Source organism: Pagrus major, chromosome 8, assembly GCF_040436345.1.
Source record: "Pagrus major chromosome 8, Pma_NU_1.0".
Classification (NCBI taxonomy): Eukaryota; Metazoa; Chordata; class Actinopteri; order Spariformes; family Sparidae; genus Pagrus; species Pagrus major.
In genome coordinates this window covers 29,921,782-29,943,505 of record NC_133222.1, presented here as the reverse complement: position 1 = coordinate 29,943,505, position 21,724 = coordinate 29,921,782, and the positions used below count along the sequence as shown (strand labels likewise).

The following is a 21,724-nucleotide window of genomic DNA, read 5'->3' as shown; positions in this document are numbered from 1 at the left end:
TCATCACTGAGCCAAGGGATGCTTTATGATCAGACCTCTGTGTCTAGATGTTTCTGTAGTTTAGTCATGTGTATGATGATCACTCGCCTCAGTACACTGTCAGAAAATCACATTGTCCCCTGCAGCAAATTGTGCATAATGATGAACACACAACAGGCCGCTGCAAAAGTTGTAGTTGTACCATGTTTGCAGCTTTATTGCATCAACATGTACAGTGTATGTGCGGTTTTTGTATTTTACTTTGCAAAGTGTACTCCAAAAATATTATTTAAATTATAGGTGTTGTGTGCACTTCAAGCAAATCCCCAAATCCCATTTCTTCTGATTTTAATAACAGCAATTCTGTGAGAGTGAGCAGCTGTAGGATTATACAGACTAGTTATAGTTATAGTTATACAATTATATAGTTATACTTATAAGTTATACAGACTAGATTAGTCATTAGTCATTCTGTTGCTTTTCTCATGCAAATGTACTGAATTCAACCTTTTCTATCTATTGCAAGTAAAATCACTGACAGAAGTTTCTCCCAAAATGTCCTGTGAGTTGTATCTGCCTCTGAAATCTTCTTTAGAGCTCTGTCATGAATTTGCTGTATTGGCTATATTACAGTAATATCTGGGGTGCAGTATACTGTAATTTGGGTGCTGTGTACTATAGCCTAACAGTTAAGCCTCAGGTATTGTAGGTTATAGTTTTGCCTCTTATTATTACATCATTACTCCATATTTCTGCTGTCCTCTCCTACAATACCGATATTGCAGTTTTTATTTTCCTTTATCTATTTCATTTCACTTATTGATTTCTTTAGACTATTTATCTATTTATGTAATTATTACATAAGTAATACGTATTATTAGCTTAAAATATATAGAAAAAACACCACAACAATGTAAATGTTTGGGTTTTTTGTGTCATGACTTCCAATTTAGTTTGAATAACCTGCATGGGTCTGCTCTTGGTTAGGATGTGTCTGCTTTCAGTCTCTGACAGCTGAAAGATATTCTGCCAGTTCCTGATGTTTTTTCAGGGTCAGATATCATCCTAATCTACTTTGGCTTATAGTTTCTTCTTTCCAGCTTTCTTAACATGTTTCTTTACATTGTATTAGGACATATAATGATTTAGTTCACTCTGGTGTTTGACAAGTAGTGGTGTTGTGAGGGTGTCTGAGAGGGGGCAGTTAATCGCTGGTCACACTAGGCTGCATGACTTTCAAAGTATTCTCATCACCAACTAACAGAGTGTTTTCTGGGCTCAGCTTTTAGTTTTCAAGGTGACTAAAAACTAAATGTTACTTATCAGTGGTTATCTAGTCAGATCTGCTCTACATGCATTTGTTTGTGTTTTTTCTGTGTAAAATGTATCTGCAGGGTTCTGCACTTTAACTCAACTTTCAAACTCAATTCTTGTCATTATATCATATCATATAATCAGTAATATATCGGCCTACACGCACCTATAAACTGGTGTTGGCTACATCGCGCTCCCGTCCAGTAGGTGGCACTATTGCACCTCCGATTTCTTTTAGCTTGCGTAACATTGAGAAAACGAAGACGAAGAAGGACTTCATAATAATAATAAAAATGACAAGTGAGGGGAAATAAGGTGAGTGAACACACATCCGTTTTTCTCCTTATTTACACATGAAAGTGCCAACTTTCGTCACATTTAAGAATGGCGCTGACATAGTTTATGAAAACGTGACACGACGTGCAGCAGAGAGATAAACGAGTGGACGACCTGCTGTATTTTGTTGTAGCTAGTAGCCTAGCATCACAAATGACCTAAGTTACAGCAAGACGTCGGGGTTTTAAACGCTGTTTTTCAACTTAAATAAAGACGAGCTATATGTTAGCTGTTTGAAGGTATGTGCTTCAGCCGTAACAATGATATTTGTAGTTGTTTCCCCTCCTACACTGTCCTGTTAACAGTGCCAGAGCATCATTTGTGTTTGCCAGTAGGAGGGATTGACCTGTGCCCATCCTTTATAATGCAGAGGAAAGGTTATTAACAAAGAAGTTAGTCTCGGGAACCAACACACCTATCTGTTGTAGACAAACCAGTCTGAGAGGACAGTCCACAAATAAATACCATCACTATCACACACATCTGCACACATTCATCTGCTCTCCTCATTTGAAGAAGTATGCTATGTGTTATCAACTGTGTGATGACATTTAAGATGTGGTCTACTTGTAGAGCCTTAAAGTTCTGATTACACACGTATTCAGCAGCTTTTACACTGAGCTAATCATTTTCTGTTCCCCTTCGCCCCAGGAGCTTTAATCTACTGGTGGCAGTGGAGAGCTGAGAGAAGTTTTACATTATGGAGGCTGTGGTTGACTTTCTAAATATCTTCCACATCAACGCCAGTGGGTTTTCTGTGACGCTCAGCCTCTTCCTCATCTTTCTGGGTCTTCTCTACTGGTGAGTAAATGGTTTGAATCCTAGTCGGCTGAAAAATTTTGAAAATATTCTTCACTCTCTCTTTGCTTTATATTTTCTGCGCTCTGTCTTCTAGGTATTCAGTTTACCCTTTTTCGGTCCTTTCTCGATGTGGCATCAAACATCCGAAGCCAATACCTTTCTATGGCAACATATTCATGTTTCGCCAGGTAAGAGCTCGATGCATGTCGATGTTCTCTAACCTTTTTTTTTCTTTGCCTTTAGTTTCTGTTCAAATCTGTTTCTAATTAGAAACATTTTACCCACTGTTGTGAGAAAAGTCTTACTTCCAACTCATTACGGCACTTTATCAGATTGAACAACACTCAAAAGCAGCAATATTTTATGTCCTGTGTCACCCTGAAACAGGTTAATGTAATTATAATTACATTGTGTTCTGTTTTGTTTCATCTCAGCCTTTGGTTTACTGTAGTGATAATGTCAAGATCATTCTGTACTGTGTTTCTCTGAGGGGATTATAATTTGACTACTTCATCTATATGTCTGGCCTTGGATGAATAATATGCTTTTAGTTTTCTTTGTTTATGAAATAGAAAGTTAAAAGAGAAACACTCCTTAGTTAAGACAAAAATATATTTTTATATATAACATCAAACAATGATGTTGAAGGTTTTATGGTATTTGGATGTGTCTCTATACAGCATGTGATTTTATTAATACATAGTCAGGCAAGGTGGCCCTGCCTCTGTAGGTCCCACGACACACACTTTTCATGCAAGTTTCAGTATCTGAAAATAAGTAAGGTCGCTCTAGTAGCATCTAGAAAACCAGCAGGATTCATCGTCTCTCTTTGGGGCGTGTGAGCTAATTTAAAGTCTCACTCAGTAAGGATTGACAGTAATAGCATTTCCTTAATACACTAAAGTGTTGAATCATATCAGATCTGACTTGCAAGAGCTCATTATTCCATTGACTTTGTTTAACTCTGTCATTGATAAATTACTGTTGAAAGTACATTAACCTACATGCCAGTTTGGTGTAGTCGATTAGGATATTGTTGAATTTAATTTCGTTTTTGTAGCGTTTGTGAAACTGTGACACTTGTATTTTATTCACGTGACACAAAAGTAGTTTTGTTGAATACTTTGAAACAAAGTGCCAAAATGGAAGGCTGTGAAAGACTGTGTTGCTGATCATGTCTGTGTGCTTGTAGTTTACAGTACATCTGCTTTTGGTTGTCAAAGAAAGATTGTAGCAAAGTTTTCCTAGATTTTTACAACTGCTCCCTGTGAAAAGTGCCTTCTGTACAGATGACGACAAGTTGGGCATGTGTTTCTGTAGTTTATATGAGAAGGCCTGATAATTCCCTCACAGACAGGGTACTTGGTATTATTCCCTCTTCTACCAGCACTGGCTTGACTAACCAGTGACCTCTAGTGGCCTGGCAGGGTTTTGCTCAACATTCTCAACTGATGTCACAAATGTCATTTATGTAACAATGTGAAGTTCATCTTGTTCATTCCCCACTTTTGTGGCCTCATGATTTTAATACTTTTGTCAGTGAAAATTAAAATTGTGATGCTAAAATGATCATTCCCACGAATTACGAATCATATTGCAACAGCAATATCTGTCAAAATAATTTAAATATGATATTTTGGCCATATCGTACAGCTATACTTTTAACTGTTACTATTTACATGAAGACAACAGCCCCAATATCAAAATGTCTCCGACATTAAAGGTCCAATTTGTAAGAAAGGTGATTTTTGAGTCTCTTTCCCAACTCGTCAAAAACTGACACTTTGGGATTGTAGGTTGAGTCGGCAGCCACTAGTTTTTGATGAGTTGAGAATGAGACTCAAAAATGGGACTGTTAAGTTATTTCATTCTGAAGAAGAGCTTGATGTGGTGGGATGTTATTTTGGTGTAATAACCGTGGTCTGATGGCGTTCTTTAACATTCTTTTCAGGGTTTTTTCAAACCAATCAATGAACTCATAAAGACACATGGCAGAGTTTGTGGGTAAGTAGAAAAAATAACTTCTACATCAGTATCAGCACACTGTAAAATGAAATGAATTCTTGCTTGTTAAAAACCTGTTAGAAGCATAAGATTCTTTATCTGACTCTCCCTGATATATTTCAGGTATTATTTGGCCCGCAGACCAGTGGTGGTGGTAGCAGACCCTGACATGCTGAGACAAATTATGGTCAGGGACTTCAGCAGCTTCCCAAACAGAATGGTGAGGACATTAACCAGTGCAGGCAAATGTAAACCATTAAATAAACTTTGATGAGTTAATAATAATAGATATTTGTGTCTGTACTCCCCTCTCTCTCTGTTTGTGCAGACTATCCGCTTTGCCACCAAGCCCATGAGTGACTGTCTGCTCATGTTGAGGAATGAACGCTGGAAGAGAGTGCGGAGCATCCTGACCCCGTCATTCAGTGCTGCCAAGATGAAGGAGGTGAGATATGAGTGGTCCCTTAACAAACAACTTTTTTTTGTAGTCTTAAAATTGTTGTAGTCTTAAAAAACATCATAAATAACTGCATGATTCATGTTGGTCTTAAAAATGAGGTGTGGTCAGGTGCATTGATGGAGCATTGCTGTCTCTAGGCAGCAGGTTCACAACACACTTTACTTTAATGGTTAAAGAGGCTGCTTTCAGTCATTTTAAATGTTTTCATGTGCACAGTAACAGCACTGTAACAAATATCGTGGCACATTTAATCAGCAACTAAAAGCTTCATTTATGAACTTGACAGGACAACAGAAACAGAATCAAACTTTTAGCTTCTGAAATAAATACTTCTTGACTCAAATACTGTTGAACTGATAAATACCCAACCCCCTTGCGCCATTTAACTAGCAAAAGGGAGTTGGACATGCCTGAAAACGCACCATGCACCAAAGATTGTTTAAATAGGCCCCTTTATGTCTTTCTGTCAACACTTAAATGCACACTCTATAAATTCTTTTTTAAATTCCTTGTCAGTCAGGAGTAACTTAAAATATTCATCCACACAGTGTTTACTGCATGTTTGCTTTAAAAGTGCATCACACGTTCATCTTTTATTTACATCTTAGAGCAGTTACTGCCGGTCCACTATGTGTATTTACTGGTATTTTGATCTACAAAGGCTTTTTCCAGCTGTATAGTGTTAGGATACTCTATTTGTTTTTGGAACCACATTGACCTTTTCCTAATTTTTGTGCTGACAAGTTGATGTGTGTCTTCCCTTTCCCAGAAAGTCTTAGCAGCTATGAGAAGTGTCACAGTCTCTTGTATTTTCCTGTAGATGGTTCCGCTCATCAACACAGCCACTGACGCCCTGATGAACAACTTGAATGTTTACGCTGAGTCAGGAGAGGCCTTTGACATCCACAAGTAATCACACACACGCAGTGAACAGAGGTAATTAGAATTATGGTGTCTTTTTCTGTCCTCTGTTATATTTCTACTTGTTCCTGCAGGTGTTTTGGCTGCTTCACCATGGATGTTATCGCCAGTGTGGCATTCGCAACTCAGGTGGACTCTCAGAACAACCCCGATGACCCGTTTGTCCGCCACGCACAGATGTTCTTCTCCTTCTCTTTCTTCAGGCCCATCATGCTGTTTTTCAGTCAGTCCAATCGATTTATATTGTTGTTTATTTAGGTGAATTATTACATTTGAGACATTTATATAAGACATTTAAATAGGAATGTAATGTGGGGCAAGAGAATAAAGTATTAATAAATCATTGACTTGAAACTGGAGGGTCTATTATCCTTTTATATAGATTAGGAATATGTCTCAAAAGTATCATGGCTGACCAGGTAATTGGATGATAAATTTGAAGAAAATTAAGGATGAAAATAAAAAGATAATAGTTAATATATTTTTCTAAACATGTACATTTTATGATTGTACACTCGTGTGACTGTGTTAAGCTGGCATTTGTCGCACCAACAAATTTGGTTTGTGTGTCCAGTTGCTTTTCCATTTTTCGCGGCTCCTCTGGTGGGACTCATCCCCAACAAAAGACGAGACGAGATGAATCAGTTCTTCATCAACTGCATCCAGAAGATCATCAAACAGAGAGAGGAGCAGCCTCCTGAACAGGTAGGTTTCATGGATGTACAACTTACAATTTCCTATAAATACTTTTTTTAATGAATTTCTTGATGACCTTTTGCGTGTAGAGGCGTCGAGACTTCCTTCAGCTGATGTTGGATGCAAGAACCAGCAAGGAGTCCATGTCTTTGGAAAACCTTGACACTTTGACAGCAAATTCTGCCAGTGACCTTGATCACAGGAACCAGCAGACACAACCGTCCTCCTCCGATCAAGACGACCGTCCTCACCCACAGGAGCCCCCCACCAGGCGTTCACAGAAGAAGATGACGGAAGATGAGATCGTGGGTCAGGCTTTTGTCTTTCTGCTGGCAGGCTATGAGACCAGCAGCAACACGCTGGCCTTCACCTGCTACCTGCTGGCCATCAACCCTGAGTGTCAGAGTAAAGTACAGGAAGAGGTGGATGATTTCTTCACCAGACATGTGAGTGTTACGACATAAGATTTTAGTTGTGAACATTGTGGATTTATCCCATAACCAGACAAATTCAGTGTATACAGATTTTTTATTTCATTTTTATGTTTAAAACTTTTACTGAATTATGCTGAATTTACTTTGTTTCTCCTTTTATTGTAGGAGTCACCAGATTATACAAATGTCCAAGAGCTGAAGTATTTAGACATGGTTATAAGTGAAGCTTTGCGCCTCTATCCGCCTGGATTCAGGTAAATTAAGAACATTAAATGAGGATAAAATATTTATTTTTATTAGATTTAGTAGCTTCACAATGAATACTCTGTACATATAGCAGATTTTTAGTTATGTTTATACTCAACAAAATCATACAGGAATCACAAAGACAGTAAAGATGGAAAATTGAGTGAAAGTGTATTAAACATGACATTTTTTACCCAACAAAGGTTTGCAAGGGACATCGACCAGGACTGTGTGGTTAACGGCCAGTTCCTCCCTAAAGGAGCGACACTGGAGATCCCAGCGGGCTTTCTCCACTACGACCCCGAGCACTGGCCAGAGCCTGAGCGGTTCATCCCTGAGCGGTAGGAGGCTGTTTTTACAGTAAATAAGAAAAACATATAGTACCTACACCTTGTGTGCCAATATCATCTAAATCTAGGAAATGGCTTGGCTGTGTTTGCTGACAATTAGTGAATGGGGCATTATGAATTATCTTGAAGAAATGCACTGTCAGCACCTGCAATTAACTGTAAAAAAGGGTGTGCAACACCCAAACAAAATATGAATATGTTGTCACATAACTTTCAGTTTGAAACTACTCAAACATCTCAAAAGTAAAAACACTTTAGCCTTTTTCACAGAAGGCATTTTCACGTCACAGTAGGAAACGCACACGTGTAAATAATAATGAATGTTGGCTGAATTCTACATAGCTGCTTCAGTTCCAGGGTCCTGGTATTGTGCATGCTGGCTCATTGTCACTTTATAATGACATACAGGGAATTGAACTTTTGTTGTCAGTAACATATATGATTTTCCTGCTGTGACATGTCTGCTATAGAAAAGGCCCTGCATTTGTGAACCACACGTTGTCATGGCAGTGAATAGCCTCGACATAACGACAACAACAGCGTGAATACAATACCTGCTGGTATCTTTACCTCGTACTGATATGATGACTGGAAAAGTGATTAAAATGTTTTCTGTTAACAGTGAAGTTGCATGAACCTTTTTACAACCTTGTCTAACTCTTTATCATTAATATGTACAGCAGGCCTTTTCAATTACTTTTTTAGAAGGGCCAGATTTTAAATAAAGTGCCTACTAATAAAATGATCAAAGGGACCCAATCAGTGTTATTAAAGCGTCACATCGGGCCCATAGACTACCAGTTAAAAAAGTCTGATGTACAGTACATACCACCTTTAAACTGCCCTTTGTCATACACAGAAGGAAATTAACACTGTTATAATTAAAATAGTAAAATCCTTGCATTGAACTGCATTAAAGCTAAATAAAATACATTATTTTTATACTGATTGACACCTATTCTCTTCTGCCTTTAATTCGTTAAAACAATAACTTGTGGTTTTAATCTCCAGATTTACACCAGAGGCCAAAGCCAGACGACATCCATTTGTATACCTGCCGTTTGGGGCCGGTCCCCGTAACTGCGTGGGGATGAGGCTCGCCCAACTGGAAATCAAGATGGCTCTGGTGCGTGTGTTCCGCAGGTTCAGCATTGTGGCCTGCTCTGAGACCAAGGTGGGTTGGACACTTTAAACACTAAAAACAACAATCTGCTCTCAATCCAGTCTAAGAACAGATTCATATACACAAAAGACACATTTACCCACTACACATGTGGAAGAAAAAAGGAACTATATTCTTCAGCACTAACAGACCGTCACACTAGTAACAGCTCAGATGAAAATGGAAAAATATCTGAGAGTTATACAGCATGTCTACATTCATGTTTGTTAACATCCCATCATCATATACCCATGGGTTAAATTATAATAAAATATTAAAGCGTTTGGCTTTATAAATAATCCAACAAAAATAAGAATTTGTATAAAAATTGTATCAAGCAGCACAAGAGATCAGAGAGTGGAGATACAATCATCAGCCACAGTGTAGTCACAGCTGTAAATGCAGTTTGATGTTCACTTATTGTAGTTGCTCTGGGATTTTACTAACATAATAAAACAGACAAAGCAGTCTTTACAGAGAGCGAGTGTGTAGCTGTTCTCTTCTCATTGTTGTGGTAGACAAAAGCTTATCACTTGGACTCTCCATATTAATACTGTAAACAAAATTATTGTCAATAAAATATGTATAAAATAATATATAAAATATGAACGTAATCCCACATTTAACAAACACAAACAAGTATGGAAGATATTTCTTTACATGTGGTATTCTTTTCTTTGTGCAGGTTCCTCTTGAGTTGAAGTCGTCAAGCACTCTAGGACCGAAGAATGGCATCTTTGTGAAAATTCAACGCAGAGACATGGGAGAATGTCAAGTGACTACTTCAGCTGACGATTAGAAACTCACGTTCATCTTATCGAATGGTGGAAAAAATTCTAAAGAGTAACAAAGCATTATTGCAAGTCCAGACACTGTGTCTGTTAGCAGTTTTCTGGACCTGTTCCTTACATGAAAATATTTCCATAGGTAACCTAACCCTGATCAACTTATAGTACACTGTAATTGTCCATCATAGTGCTTGTTTAGTGCCTTTCTTCTTGGAGAGTGAACTGGAAACAGGACAGAAGGTGATAAACAGCATCGCTTTACTATAATAATTTGCAGAAAAAGTGTGAGTGGCCTGTCATCTGTCCAATCAGGCACTGTGGAGGGCACAGTTTAGGTCCCTCTGAACTCCCTACTGATGGCTCCATATGTTGCTTTGGTGATAAATAATAAGGGAGAGAGAGGGAGGTGGAGGACGTGTGAATAAAGAGAAGGGAGCGAAAAAGAAAAAGAAGTGTGCTCGACTTATGAGAGAGCAACTCTCAGCCTCCTACCTCCAGTATGTAGCAATATCTTTGATTTTTTTTGAACAGGTTACAACAATTTAGGTATTTTTTCATTAACCATTCAGCTGAACAATGTTTTTAATTATACTACAATCAGGTTACAAATCAAATCAAATCAATTTCATTTATATAGCCCAAAATCACAATCACATTATCTCAGTGGGCTTCACAGTGAACGACATCTTCTGTCCTTAGACCCTTGATTACCATTTTTTCTTCCTTGCACTGTGTAACTTTGATTCTTTTATTACTTTCTAAGTGCATTTAATATTTTAACTTATTTTATGGTCTTCATAAGTTACTGCAGTTAATTCAATGAACAGTTGAAAATGCAGGAATTGAATCCTGGACATTGTGTGGTATGAATATAATAATTATATGAAACGGTAATCTGGCAGCTGAATCTGAAAGTTTGCACATTCCTTTACCAAATGAGCTGTTTGTTTAACTGAGCTGCTGTCTTTGCTGCTTCTGCCCATGAATGATTGTTAACTACAGTATGTAATAATTAACCATCACAGATGTCCAAAATAAGCAGGACAGGGAACTGAACATGTTTATGCAGGAGGATGGTTTGTCACTTGTGTTCAGTGTTACTGATTACATTTGAATATATAATGACTGACACAGCCTGTCATGTTTGTACATCTTTTTATTACTCCAGTTGAAAGCTATTTCACAGAGAGCAGAGAGGTAATCCCAGTCTTGTTTTTATTCCTGATGACTTGAGTCAGTGCATATCAACTGTCACAAAATGGGAAACCAGACCTTACTTGCCCACATTTCTCAGTGTGTATTAGGTCCAACTTTAAATCATAGGAGAAAAAGCATTTTATCACTTTCCTCTGAATGACTTTTTTAATTATAGTTACAGTACATTTACACCTCATTGACATGAAAACGTTACTCAACTTTTCTCATGTAGGAAGGTAAATCTTAGTTAAGACAATGTGTTGGAGTTAAGAAATGCAGCCCTGAATTAATTGGAATATTTAATGTATACAATAAGAGTGATTTACCGCTGATTATTTCAAATGTTTCTATGAAACAACACGTATACTTCAGCAGCTGTGATTAAATGCAGAGGGCTGAATGTGTCAGTTGTACATTTTACACTTTTGTGTAAATAAATAATTACATGTGATGATGAAATTTGTCTTTAGTGATCTGTTCTAATGGTACAAAATTAGATTGACACGGCAATTTGTAATATGTTCATTACGTAACAACCTGTGACATTCTTACAACAAACACCAATCATGAACAAAACATCGGCAAGGATATTAGTATTGTCCAACACCAAATTCACTAGCGCACACTAATAATCACACCGAAAAAATAGGAAAATATTGTAACATGTCAGTTTATAAATCCAATGCAGTGCTATATAAAAAAGTTCATATGAGCTCTACCTATAATCTGCCTCCAACATTTCTGCATGAATTATAATAATCCAATGTTTTAATATACAATACTACACTCACAGGGGCCATTCTGCTGCTCTTTTAGTTCTTGATTTGGATTCTTGAAGCATATTTTGTTGCTACAACTCAGCTTTTACATATAATTCAGAATGCAGGACTTTTATTTGTATTTTTACATCGTGATGTTACATTTACTGCACATGTGAAGTATCTGAATACTCCTTACACCACTGGAAAAACTCCACAAACCTTAAACAAAGCCACCTGCTGCTTACCATCAAAGTAGTAGTGTCCCATAATACTTTGTCCCCTGTCCAAAATCTTGAGAAAAGGAAACAACAGTATTGGGACTTATGAGTAGTTGATAAGATACTCTGGATAAATCTGCTGCTTATCAAAGACAACATAGATGCTGGGGTCGCTCTCACGGTCAACACAGCTGTCATAGAAGGTTTTGCCGTCTTTTTTTGCCGGGGGACGGACATAAGTGCCACTCCCCTTGGTGTACTCCCCCACCAGGACCAGAGCAGCAAACATGATCTTGTTCAGGCTTTTTTTGCTGGCATATCTGTCTGAGTAGGACGCATCTCTGGCAAAGTAGCTCCCTAAAAAGTAATAAGTAGTGAGTGTTAGTGTTACTGCTGACACAATCAAAGAGGGTGAAAATCCAAAAGTGTCATATGGAGTTTACTGCTCCCTTAGCAAAACACAACATAAGGTAAGTTTAAGGAAAATACATTTCTTTTGTGTTCTGTCAGTAGTGCATGCTGTATATTCATCTTATTATTGAATTGGCTACCAAAGCAGTGTACCTTTGCCATAGGCCGTCCCGTGAACACCACACATCCTCCAGTCAAAGTTCTGTTCACAGATGGCTTCAATCAGGGACTCGTCTGTCCCGTGGAACAAGTACTGCTGATTGACAGCTTTCCCTCCATTCCTCATCATCATCTGCTCTTTCTGCCTGAACACACACAGTAGATACATGAATGTGATGACTTGATGAATCAGTCAATTCTTACTTAGTTGATTAATTGCTTCTATACGTTCTGTTTTCAATCTCTACAAACTCCTGAGACAAACATCTGGCTTTTTACCTCCTAAACGCAATGTCTGCTGTGTTAGAGCTTTTTCACAGAAAGCAGCTGCCTGCTGCCGCCAAAAATGATGCTACGAGAAATGTTAACCATAACAGTCAAGTTGTGGGCTGGACAATTAAACATTAAGCTGGAACCTGCTATAAAGCTGTGTAAAGGTGAGCAGAGCTGCAGATTCAGCTGATAATTCTCTGTGGGTTCATCACTACGAGGTGAGCGACCCCTTTCACATTGTCACATACATTGTTATTATAAAAACATCACTTATAGCTGCTTTAAGACAAAAATGCCACATCTGTGATTTACCATTGAAAGACTTTCCACAGAGAAGGGTTCTGGATCCTCTGGATGTTGTTAATTTTACTCTGTGGCATGGTGCGCTTAAACAACATCTCAATCCTATTGTACTCCTTTGCAGAGACAGGGAGAGATACGAGCTGAAAGATAACAGAACAGTGCACATTAATGAAGGGTTTAATATATATTCAGTGTTGAAGAAGGAACAAAACATAGTAAAAACAGAAATATTTCAAGTCCCATATTGTAGAAAGTGAGATTTCCATGTCTTTTTGATTATAAAGCAGGTCTGGATGATATATTGATTATCTGAACATAAAAAAAAAAGGTCAATCCACAGCCTGTTTATAAACTGTGATGTCACAACTATACAGTCACCTCCCTCAGCCATGTCCCCAGCACAGCTAAAACAAAAACACTGGCCGTGTCCAAATTCAGGGGCTGCAGCCCAGGAAGGGCGCATTTGAAGGCCAATTACGTCACAACGCTGCGCGAAGGCTGTCCAAATTCGAAGGCTGCGCCACATGCAGCCCACAAATGCAGCCTTCCCCACCCTCGTTTAGGAGGACGCACCGCTACTATCCTTCGCGGCCTCACATATCCCAAGATCCTTTGCGCACCGCTGCTCAGTCCCGAAACAGAAGAGGAAGCAAGAGAAAATGGCGACATCAAGTGGCGCAGACATGACATTTAAATTTAAGTAATGGGTTTATACTCGGTTTTTACTCATTTGAACATCCAACGCCAGATATGTTAAACTTCAAGAGACTATAAAACCTCCAAAGTTTAACTTTCACTTAAAATACGTGAAGCTGGTAATGCTATGGTAAACATAGTTGTTATTCACCAATGGGTTCATGTTTATTTTGTAATGTTGATAATTCAGTTCAGATTTGACACATTGTACACACACAAATAAATGTACACGTTTGATAGATTTGAACCAAAACAGACTTTAATGCATGAACACCTGGTGACGCAACCAGGAAATACTCCGAAGGCTAGACCGTCCCATTTAACAACGGTGGATGTAGCCTTCAAGGTCTCTCCGAAGGCCGCGGCCTTCGTGGACCGCTAAGGCCGCGGCCTTGAAGGCTGCAGCCCCTGAATTTGGACACAGCCACAGTCAGAACTAATGGGGAAACATGGTGGGCAGTGCCTACTCAGACCTGTTACAGCTGACCAATCAGAGTAGATCGGGCTTTTCCGGAGGGGGGGGGCTTTAAAGAGACAGGCACTAAAACGGAGCATGAATAAACTTGCTGCAGAAATGCATGGTATGAGAAAAAATGTTTTTTTTTATCATTAAAGCATGTCATATTCCCTAATAGACACCAAAAATAAAAGTATGAGCCTTAAAATGAGCATAATATAGGATGAGCACAATAACACATGAAACAAAGATACCTTGTATCCAAAATCCACAAGGGCATTCTTGTCCCAGTAGGACGGGAAACTTTCAGCTGTGGAGGAGCTGGAGCTCTGTGATGACCCACTACAGAGGAGACAAATATAACTCTGGCAAGTGAATTAACCTGATCCATAACATCAATGTTAGGATGGCAATAAAATGAAAAATGTGAAAATAAAAACGGGGAAAAAAAATACCTCTTTAGCTTCACCTCCACATCTTGGGCAGACACAAAGCGAGGCCTCCTTCTGACCTCTCTCTTGGTTTTGTATCTTATGTTCTCCTGAAACATCTGCTGGGTTCCCGGTGCGCCTTTGAAGTGGAGGATATACTGCTGTTTGCCAGCACTGAAAGGAATCTCTGTATCTCTGTCTGCCAGGTACACGTTCTCGAGAGTCTGAGAGGTGACGGAGGCTCGTGTGTCACCACCACCCTGAAGAGAACAAGCAGAGCAGATCCATCAAAGTTTGACAATGACAAAAAGGAAAAAAAAAAGATTAGTAAAGGCCAACCCACATATCCAAACTCCAGCCATTTCCCACTTTCATCCTTCCAGTACCAAAGCCATTCTGTTGTAAGAATGAAGTGCGGTGGCTTCGAGACAGAGGAGGCAGTGGACAGGCGACGAACTTCAGACCCTCCATATGTCATCGTCGTGAAGTCAACTGACGGCTCAACAGGGGATGCAGAGCTGAAAGCAAGCAGTGAAAGAAAGTCAACAATTACCTCAAGGAGACTTTAACTAATGCCGTCTATGGTGAAGTATATATTTGTAGGAGAACTGTGTGTACTTCTCCACTCATGCACCTTTGTAGAGACAGAAATCTGAAAATCGCTAAGGTGGGGGTGGGTGATGGTTGATCCTTGCAGTTTGTGTCCCTTTCTGGATCACAGTAGGCCTTCTCAATGTCCTCCATACTGGGCAGGTCCTTCCAGGTCACACCATTGCTGTCTAAAACCTGCCACCTGTAAGGCAGGGGCCAATGGACGCGAGCACACTTCTCTATGGTACAGAGGCGTTCATTAGACAGTGGCAGACATACAGACATCATCTCCTTTTCACAAAAATCTACACAGTGTGACTAGTTTCAGTGTTACCTTTGAAGCTGCAGTGTCTGCGAATGAAGAAGAGGCAGATTTCATTCTTGTCAACATCGCTCATGGGTTTAGATGCACCAGCAGAACGAGCGGGGGGTCCGGGGTTGTTGTGGGAAGGCGGCTGACTGGGGAGTCTTACCTCTGGCAGCGCTGCAGGAGACACACATCAATATCTAAAATCTACTGTGCAGTTCAAAAAGTTTGCCACAAAGTCTTTATTCTTTACCAGGAACAGCAGCAGCTCGTCTCTCCTGTGGTTCCGTGATGATGAATTTATTTCTGTAGATCTCATGAAGGTTGCTGATATTCTCCTGACTGAATCCTCGGAAGATCTTCATTCCCTGTGCGTTGAAATTATGGATTCTCTTACAGGAGGAGCCAAACCTACAGTCACCCTGGAGATGGTGTTGGCAGACGTGAAGCTTGATGCAGGTAGTTTTGAACTTGCAGGAACCGTGCTCACCGTCGCCCCTGTTGTAATGTGGGCAGATCTAGAGGATGGCGACCATATAATGTTCACTTAGACATCTGCTTCATTTCCTACACAATTCTGGACTCCAACCTCTGTCTCCTGTGGTTGCTAGTAAAACCTACCTCAGGAAGCAGAAAAGGGTCATTCTGCAGTAACAGCTGGAACAGCTGTTTCTCCGTCAAATCGTGAAGACCATATCTCTTCAACAGCTCAGCATTGTGTGGAGAAACCAGACTATGGTTTTTTTTACACTTGTGTCTGCAAAATTAACAACATAAATTAAATAGTTAAGGGGTTAAGTTTTACTAAATAAACCACTGAAAAAAAGGCTCGCAAGTGGCAGGCATTAAGTGAATTTTCAGTGTGAACATTGGCATTCATTACTGCTTTATCATTGTACACAGTTAAAGGTGGGTTACTCAGGGAAAGTTATGATCCAGATTATAATAGGATGCAAATTGCTGCCATCTTCTGGTCAGATTAAAGTCATACAGTATGACTTTGTTGATCTTAGGTCCTGGTCACCAACTGTTTCGTTTCCATATAGGTCAAACTGTGACATACTATTTGTCTCGTAGCATTTACTACCATTTTCTGTTCAGATTAGCAGCTTTCTCCATTTTGTGTGTGTCTGTTTCAAGAGAGCTACAGAGAGCATAGAAAAGCCAAAGGTCATAGTGATGTCCACAGATAATAAGGTTCTCTACAGTATGCATGGTTACAAACTGCTCCATTATAACTGATTGTAAAAGTCCATAGTTGTACAAATAAACATTTAAAAAATACTAGAGGTCCTAAACAAAGCAGACACACCCACGTCAGAATAAACAGGAGTATGTTATCTCTTGGACTGGTTAGTCTTCTTATTCTTTGTGATTTATCTGCGGGTTAACAGGTTTAAAGTACCAAGTACAAGATCAACAGTTTAACTTTGACCCTTGGCTGAGCACAGTGTTCACACCCTACAGCCTCACACAGGTGTTGCCCTTCAGTCTTTATTAGGCCACTGCTCAGGCTGATGCTGGGTGGAGCTTCTCTGGAAACTCAGGCAAAGTAACCAAACTTATTATTACATAAGCTGAGAACAGTGTGAGCTGTCCAGCCACAACACATGCAAAAACATCAGGAGGTGAGGAAATGTTGATCGACCTGTAATACACGCCCAAAATGTGTCATCAAAACCACAAGGAGAACTTTAAAGCGTGGGGCTTTAAAGTTTAAAAACACTTTCCTACTGCTCTCATCTACATCTCTTGTCTCTAACAATTACCGACTGTTTTACCATTGTTTGATTGCAATACATATTACCACACCGTTGTCATTGTGAGCAGCGTTACTGCTTGGAAAGGAAATATGTTACAGAGCCCCGACATGAAGCACAACAACAGTCTTCGTACTTACCCGAACGTACACTCTCCGCAAACATAATACCTGCACAGGTGTAACCCATCACACTGTGCACACTCTCCGGGTTTCTTCTGACACAGTCGCAGGCTGGTTTTAGCCACCACCAGGCTGTCCGGGCTGATTAGCTGACCAGCGGCAGCCTTCCCTTTGACTTCCTTAATGGCTATTTTACCGTCGTCGAAGAGGACACTCTGCAGGACTGAATCTGCAACAGTGAAACTCTGCGTGATCCTCTCATCCAGGCGCCTGAAGTCCAAACATCCCTGGTTGTCGCACAGGGTCTTGATGATGAATTTAGAGACGGTTGAGGTCATCCTGACATGAGTTCAGCCTGAACTACACTGTTGTTAGAGAAGAGCTGAGCTGCTAGCTCCCCACAGCTACAGAGAGCCGTCCGGTTACAGAGAAATGAAACTGAAACTTAAAAAAATTAGAAAGGAAATGAAAACAGGTATGCCTACCGCTAAGGTAATTATTAAGAAACTTGTTTATTTGTTAAATAATTTGTGAAATAAACAAGTTTCGACGGAAAGCAGTTAATTTCAACCGAGCCGTCTTTTCCGTCCCGATTCGTTGCAAAGTTTACGGATGAGAGGTTCACGTAAGTACGTGAAGGCAACACCAGCCATAGCAACCACACAGGAGGGCTTCAGTGTACCATAGCAACCATGGAGGATGGGCTTTCGATGATGGAAGAAAAAGGCAAAGGGGTCACCAAAGAACAAAAAGAGCACCTCTGCAACCGAGTCGAAGAGCTAAAGTAATGAACATAAGTATTCAAGAATGCCCTTAAGTGAACCATAAAGTTTGTTAAGCTAAAGAAACCTTAGCGTAACTATTTTGTGTAACCTGCTAGCGTTGGCGACTATAGCTAACTTGAGCTAGCTCTGTTGAGCAATTAGCTAATATTACTGTACTAAAACAATACTAGTAGCTAGCTATATATCCTAGAAACATTAGCTAAAACAGTAATTGTATAGGGTTAGAAGTGTGTCATATAGTGTCATATAACTTATCTCACATTATGTCTAATAAAGTGTTTAATACTTAAGCGTATTTGTAAGGGTATTAGGTATTTTAATGCAATCTGTGCTAACTAATAGCTGCATACATAATAAGTTGGGCTCAATTGGCAGGTGGTTAAGTTGTAAAAACTTTGAACCCTCTTCAGGTTTACGTTTCCAGCTTATGCAACCAAGCTTTTTGCTTCAAGCATTTTCTTTGTCTGACTCTGAATTTGTTTACTTCCACCCAAGACGTGTCAATGCAGCGCTCCTGGCAGAGAATGACATGTTCGAGCGGTTCATGTGCCGCATGGATCCTCAGCACCTGTTGTCCCACTCTGGTGAAGACAGTCTGGAGGCAGCAGGAGCCTCCCAGCTGGAGGGTGGGGTAAGTGCAACCCGGTGACATGACTTCTTTAATACTGATATAAAACTCAGCATGAAGAAACATTGTTTTTGTGTAAATCAAACAAACAATAGGGAACCTAAAACTAACTTCATCACCTCGGTGAAAAACAAACACAGGGAGGACAGATTATGATACACTTTTGTTCAGGAGTAGAGGATTATTCTTGCTCAAAGTCACAAAGCCAAATTAAGAATTCAAAACAGAACATATTGCCACAATCTTAGAAACAATCCTAATGCTACACATCATTTTGTGTGTCTTGTCAGGGTCGTGGAAGAAGGCGGAGGTCCCGGTCCAGCATAACAGATCGCCTTCATCAGCTGACCTTGGAACAAAAACTCTATGTGGCACAGAGAGAAGTAAAAGAGACACGACAAGACCAGGAGAAACTCAAACAGAGATATGAGAGGATTCAGGACGACTACAAGGTTACAACAAAATCCATGCACAGAAAAACAAAACAAAATGACCAAAAAAACTGTAACTCACAGCACATTTTGTCTTTTCAGGCCTCCCTGAAAGAGGCAGAATTGCGTCTTGCAGAAATCATCAAAGCTAAGAAGGAGTTTGAACGCAGACTGCTCAAACCTACGAAGGGCAACCGGTTGGAAATGAAAGAGCCTGAGAAGGTGCTCCAGTACATCGGAGACAAGTCAATGGTAAATATTGAGTTCAGTCTTGTGCAGAGGTGCCCATACTTTTTTCCCTTAGGGTATCAAAATGAAATATTAATGGTGGACCATGGGCCAAAAGCCAGCCTGATCAGTCTGATTCTGATGTAGATTGTTTTCTCTCCTGTGTTGTTGACTTAAGAACAGCTGTTAAACCAGATAGTTTTATAATAGTTAAATGCACACTTCTCATAACTGATTTGAACAATTCATTCAAATACATTCATATTTTCCCCCAAATATGTTATATCATGTTTATACAACAAATTGACATTTTAAATATTAGTCTGTCACCATATCACGTAAGTTCCTGCATTCGCCTTTCCACCTTAAAATGCCATCAGCATGATTATTATTCTAAAGTGGTATAATGTGCTGCCTTCTAGCAGCACTAGAGAAATGCCAGTAATACTAACATGTTGTTTTAATTCAACATATAATTATAATCATATCCCATTAAATGGGAATGACAGACGGCGGGGATATAATTTTTTTAAAAAATTTTTTTAATTTTTGATTGTTATCTGCTTTCTCCAGTACTGTCACAACCCCTGCTCTTACTCATCATCCTCCTCCCTTTGATCACATCATCTGTTCTATTCACAAACACAAACGCACTCAAACAGGTCGCCCAGTTGGAGAAGTTTAATCTGAAGAACAAGGCACTGAAGGCCAATGAGAAGAATCTTCAGCTGCAGCTTCAACAGAAAAAAACCCAAAAAGAGTTGGGCAAAGCAGAGAACAAGGTAGAGAATCAAAGTGTGAAAAGAGACAGCTGTCTTTTGTCAGTGGATTGTGTTGTTTGCCAGTTAGACTGTAAGAGAAGAGTGAATCACAGTCTGCAATCTGCCTTTTTTTTGCACTAGTTAGTAAATGTAACAATGTTGGATGCTGTGTGTTAGGAAATTTTCCAGGAGTTTAGTGAGCAGAGAATCAAACAAAACCTGGATGAACTTCAAGCCAACAATTTGAAAGTGCAACGTGTCCTCAGTTCACACAAGGTAACTCATCAGAAATGTGTGTGTGGGAGAGAGAGGGAGTGTTCTCAGTGTAAGATGTATGAAACAACCTTTGCAGCGTCACTAATCACCTTGAACTTAGCTCCAGCTTGTTAAATCTATCTGTGTCTGTGTGTGCCAACAGGAGAAGCTGCAGAGTGTGACACGAGAGTCCGCAGAGCTGAGCAGTGATATCAGCAACAGGAAGCAGATGCTGGCAAAAATTGAGGAGGAGATGCAGCATGCTGAGGAGGTTTCCATTAGTCCAACAATTAGTCAAATTTTAAAGTGGACACAGAAAGCTTTGTGAACTTCATCCCTTCTGCTTGTTTTTCTCTTTCCTCAGGAGCGTTTGAAGGCCGGGGCTCTCAACCGACGCCTGCGCTGCCAGATGACAGATTATCAGGCCCCTGATATCACTGAGTACATGCATGTCAAGGACAGGCACAAGAAGCTGCAGCAGAGCATTCACACTTGGGAGAGGAAGGTTGGCATCGCTCAGGTAAATCCAGATTTTATTTCCTCTACTCAAATATAATCAGCTCTCTCCTGTATTCTCTCTAGGAAATCTCAGTCACCTCTTCAAAATGGGATGTTTGCTCCCCTTTTGTCATCCTCAGTCCAAGCTTATGAAATAACTGTTGTGTGACAGTTTGCAAAACAATGTGCCCTCTCTTTTCTGTTTTCACCAGATGGCCTTCAGGAGCCACGCTAAAGCCTGGAACACACAAAGAGCCACTCTCACTCCTGCAAACAGTGCTGAGGCTGGAGCCCGATCTAAGGAACACCAAGTCTCAGTAAAGCTCCCAGACATAGCAGAAAACAGCGCATAGAGAGATAGAGAATCAGAACAAGACTACTGAAGTCTTTTAAGAAATGTAGGAAATGTGGAGAGAAAGCAATAAAGCTTTTTCACTCGTACACAGAATGTGCTCTTGGAAGATTTTTACTATGCACCATTATGAAGAATGAACTGTACAGTAGGTGTGCTGTAAATGTAAAACCTCTCTCCATCAAGTCTTATCTGATTAATGGGTGTAAAAATCTTTGTATACTGAACTATGTTGAATAATAAAAATATCCTGATACCATGTACGATATTGATTACACTGCAATCATTATGTTGTACCTAATCCAATGTTATTACATTATTTACGCGCTATTGATGCCAACTAACTCCCCCTGTAGCTTCAGGTGGGCTCTGAGGAGATTTTTAAATATAAGCCTTAAACACTTTAAAAATAAGGGTTAAAACAATTTGCTTAAGTAATGCTTCACTAATGCATGACTCATGATGATTTAATGCAGGCTGTATCATGAATTCCAGTTGCTCATCATTAACAAATGGTTGAGTCATTATGACTTTATGTAATTAGTTCACACTTAATAGATCATCAGTCAGAAAACTGGTAATTCAGTTTCTTCATACATTAATTGAAAC

At 39.6% G+C, this 21,724-nt stretch overlaps 3 protein-coding genes across 4 annotated transcripts; 2 read left to right on the top strand and 1 right to left on the bottom strand.

Annotated features, from left to right (window-relative positions):
• Positions 1-1,508: 1,508 nt before the first annotated feature.
• On the top strand, positions 1,509-11,147 carry tbxas1 (thromboxane A synthase 1 (platelet)). 2 transcript variants are annotated; one of them, XM_073471327.1, is made up of 14 exons: positions 1,509-1,608; positions 2,281-2,430; positions 2,525-2,618; positions 4,382-4,434; positions 4,558-4,654; positions 4,763-4,879; positions 5,715-5,803; positions 5,890-6,038; positions 6,390-6,520; positions 6,601-6,957; positions 7,111-7,199; positions 7,395-7,532; positions 8,553-8,715; positions 9,389-11,147. In XM_073471327.1, exons 2-14 carry the CDS (start codon positions 2,330-2,332, stop codon positions 9,500-9,502), a joined length of 1,692 nt encoding a protein of 563 aa, XP_073327428.1. In that variant the 5' UTR covers positions 1,509-1,608; positions 2,281-2,329; the 3' UTR covers positions 9,503-11,147. The 2 variants fall into 2 exon arrangements, with proteins under 2 accessions (XP_073327428.1, XP_073327429.1); XM_073471328.1 differs by lacking the exon at positions 1,509-1,608 and adding an exon at positions 1,801-1,868.
• Positions 10,630-17,808, bottom strand: parp12a (poly (ADP-ribose) polymerase family, member 12a). The gene is made up of 11 exons (XM_073471326.1): positions 17,196-17,808; positions 15,917-16,052; positions 15,549-15,813; positions 15,323-15,472; positions 15,032-15,227; positions 14,741-14,915; positions 14,422-14,657; positions 14,221-14,308; positions 12,823-12,953; positions 12,232-12,383; positions 10,630-12,024 (listed from the first exon to the last, which is right to left on the bottom strand). The coding sequence occupies exons 1-11, from the start codon at positions 17,513-17,515 to the stop codon at positions 11,771-11,773; spliced, it is 2,103 nt and encodes a 700-aa protein (XP_073327427.1). The 5' UTR covers positions 17,516-17,808; the 3' UTR covers positions 10,630-11,770.
• Positions 17,768-21,376, top strand: cfap263 (cilia and flagella associated protein 263). Its single transcript, XM_073471329.1, has 9 exons — positions 17,768-17,961; positions 18,458-18,593; positions 18,881-19,042; positions 19,124-19,273; positions 19,912-20,031; positions 20,188-20,286; positions 20,429-20,536; positions 20,630-20,785; positions 20,976-21,376. Exons 1-9 carry the CDS (start codon positions 17,870-17,872, stop codon positions 21,114-21,116), a joined length of 1,164 nt encoding a protein of 387 aa, XP_073327430.1. The 5' UTR covers positions 17,768-17,869; the 3' UTR covers positions 21,117-21,376.
• The last annotated feature ends 348 nt before the right edge of the window (positions 21,377-21,724 follow it).

Excerpts from the sequence above, each read along its gene's own strand:
- tbxas1 (XM_073471327.1), top strand. The coding sequence starts at position 2,330 with ATGGAGGCTGTGGTTGACTTTCTAAATATCTTCCACATCAACGCCAGT. Across the intron at positions 6,039-6,389 it reads GCCCATCATGCTGTTTTTCA|TTGCTTTTCCATTTTTCGCG; the intron begins GTCAGTCCAATC and ends TTGTGTGTCCAG. Across the intron at positions 7,200-7,394 it reads CTCTATCCGCCTGGATTCAG|GTTTGCAAGGGACATCGACC; the intron begins GTAAATTAAGAA and ends TACCCAACAAAG.
- parp12a (XM_073471326.1), bottom strand. The coding sequence starts at position 17,515 with ATGACCTCAACCGTCTCTAAATTCATCATCAAGACCCTGTGCGACAAC. Across the intron at positions 15,814-15,916 it reads ACCCTTTTCTGCTTCCTGAG|ATCTGCCCACATTACAACAG; the intron begins GTAGGTTTTACT and ends GCCATCCTCTAG. Across the intron at positions 14,658-14,740 it reads AATGGCTGGAGTTTGGATAT|GGTGGTGGTGACACACGAGC; the intron begins GTGGGTTGGCCT and ends TGTTCTCTTCAG.
- cfap263 (XM_073471329.1), top strand. The coding sequence starts at position 17,870 with ATGGAGGATGGGCTTTCGATGATGGAAGAAAAAGGCAAAGGGGTCACC. Across the intron at positions 18,594-18,880 it reads CCTCCCAGCTGGAGGGTGGG|GGTCGTGGAAGAAGGCGGAG; the intron begins GTAAGTGCAACC and ends GTGTCTTGTCAG. Across the intron at positions 19,274-19,911 it reads ACATCGGAGACAAGTCAATG|GTCGCCCAGTTGGAGAAGTT; the intron begins GTAAATATTGAG and ends GCACTCAAACAG.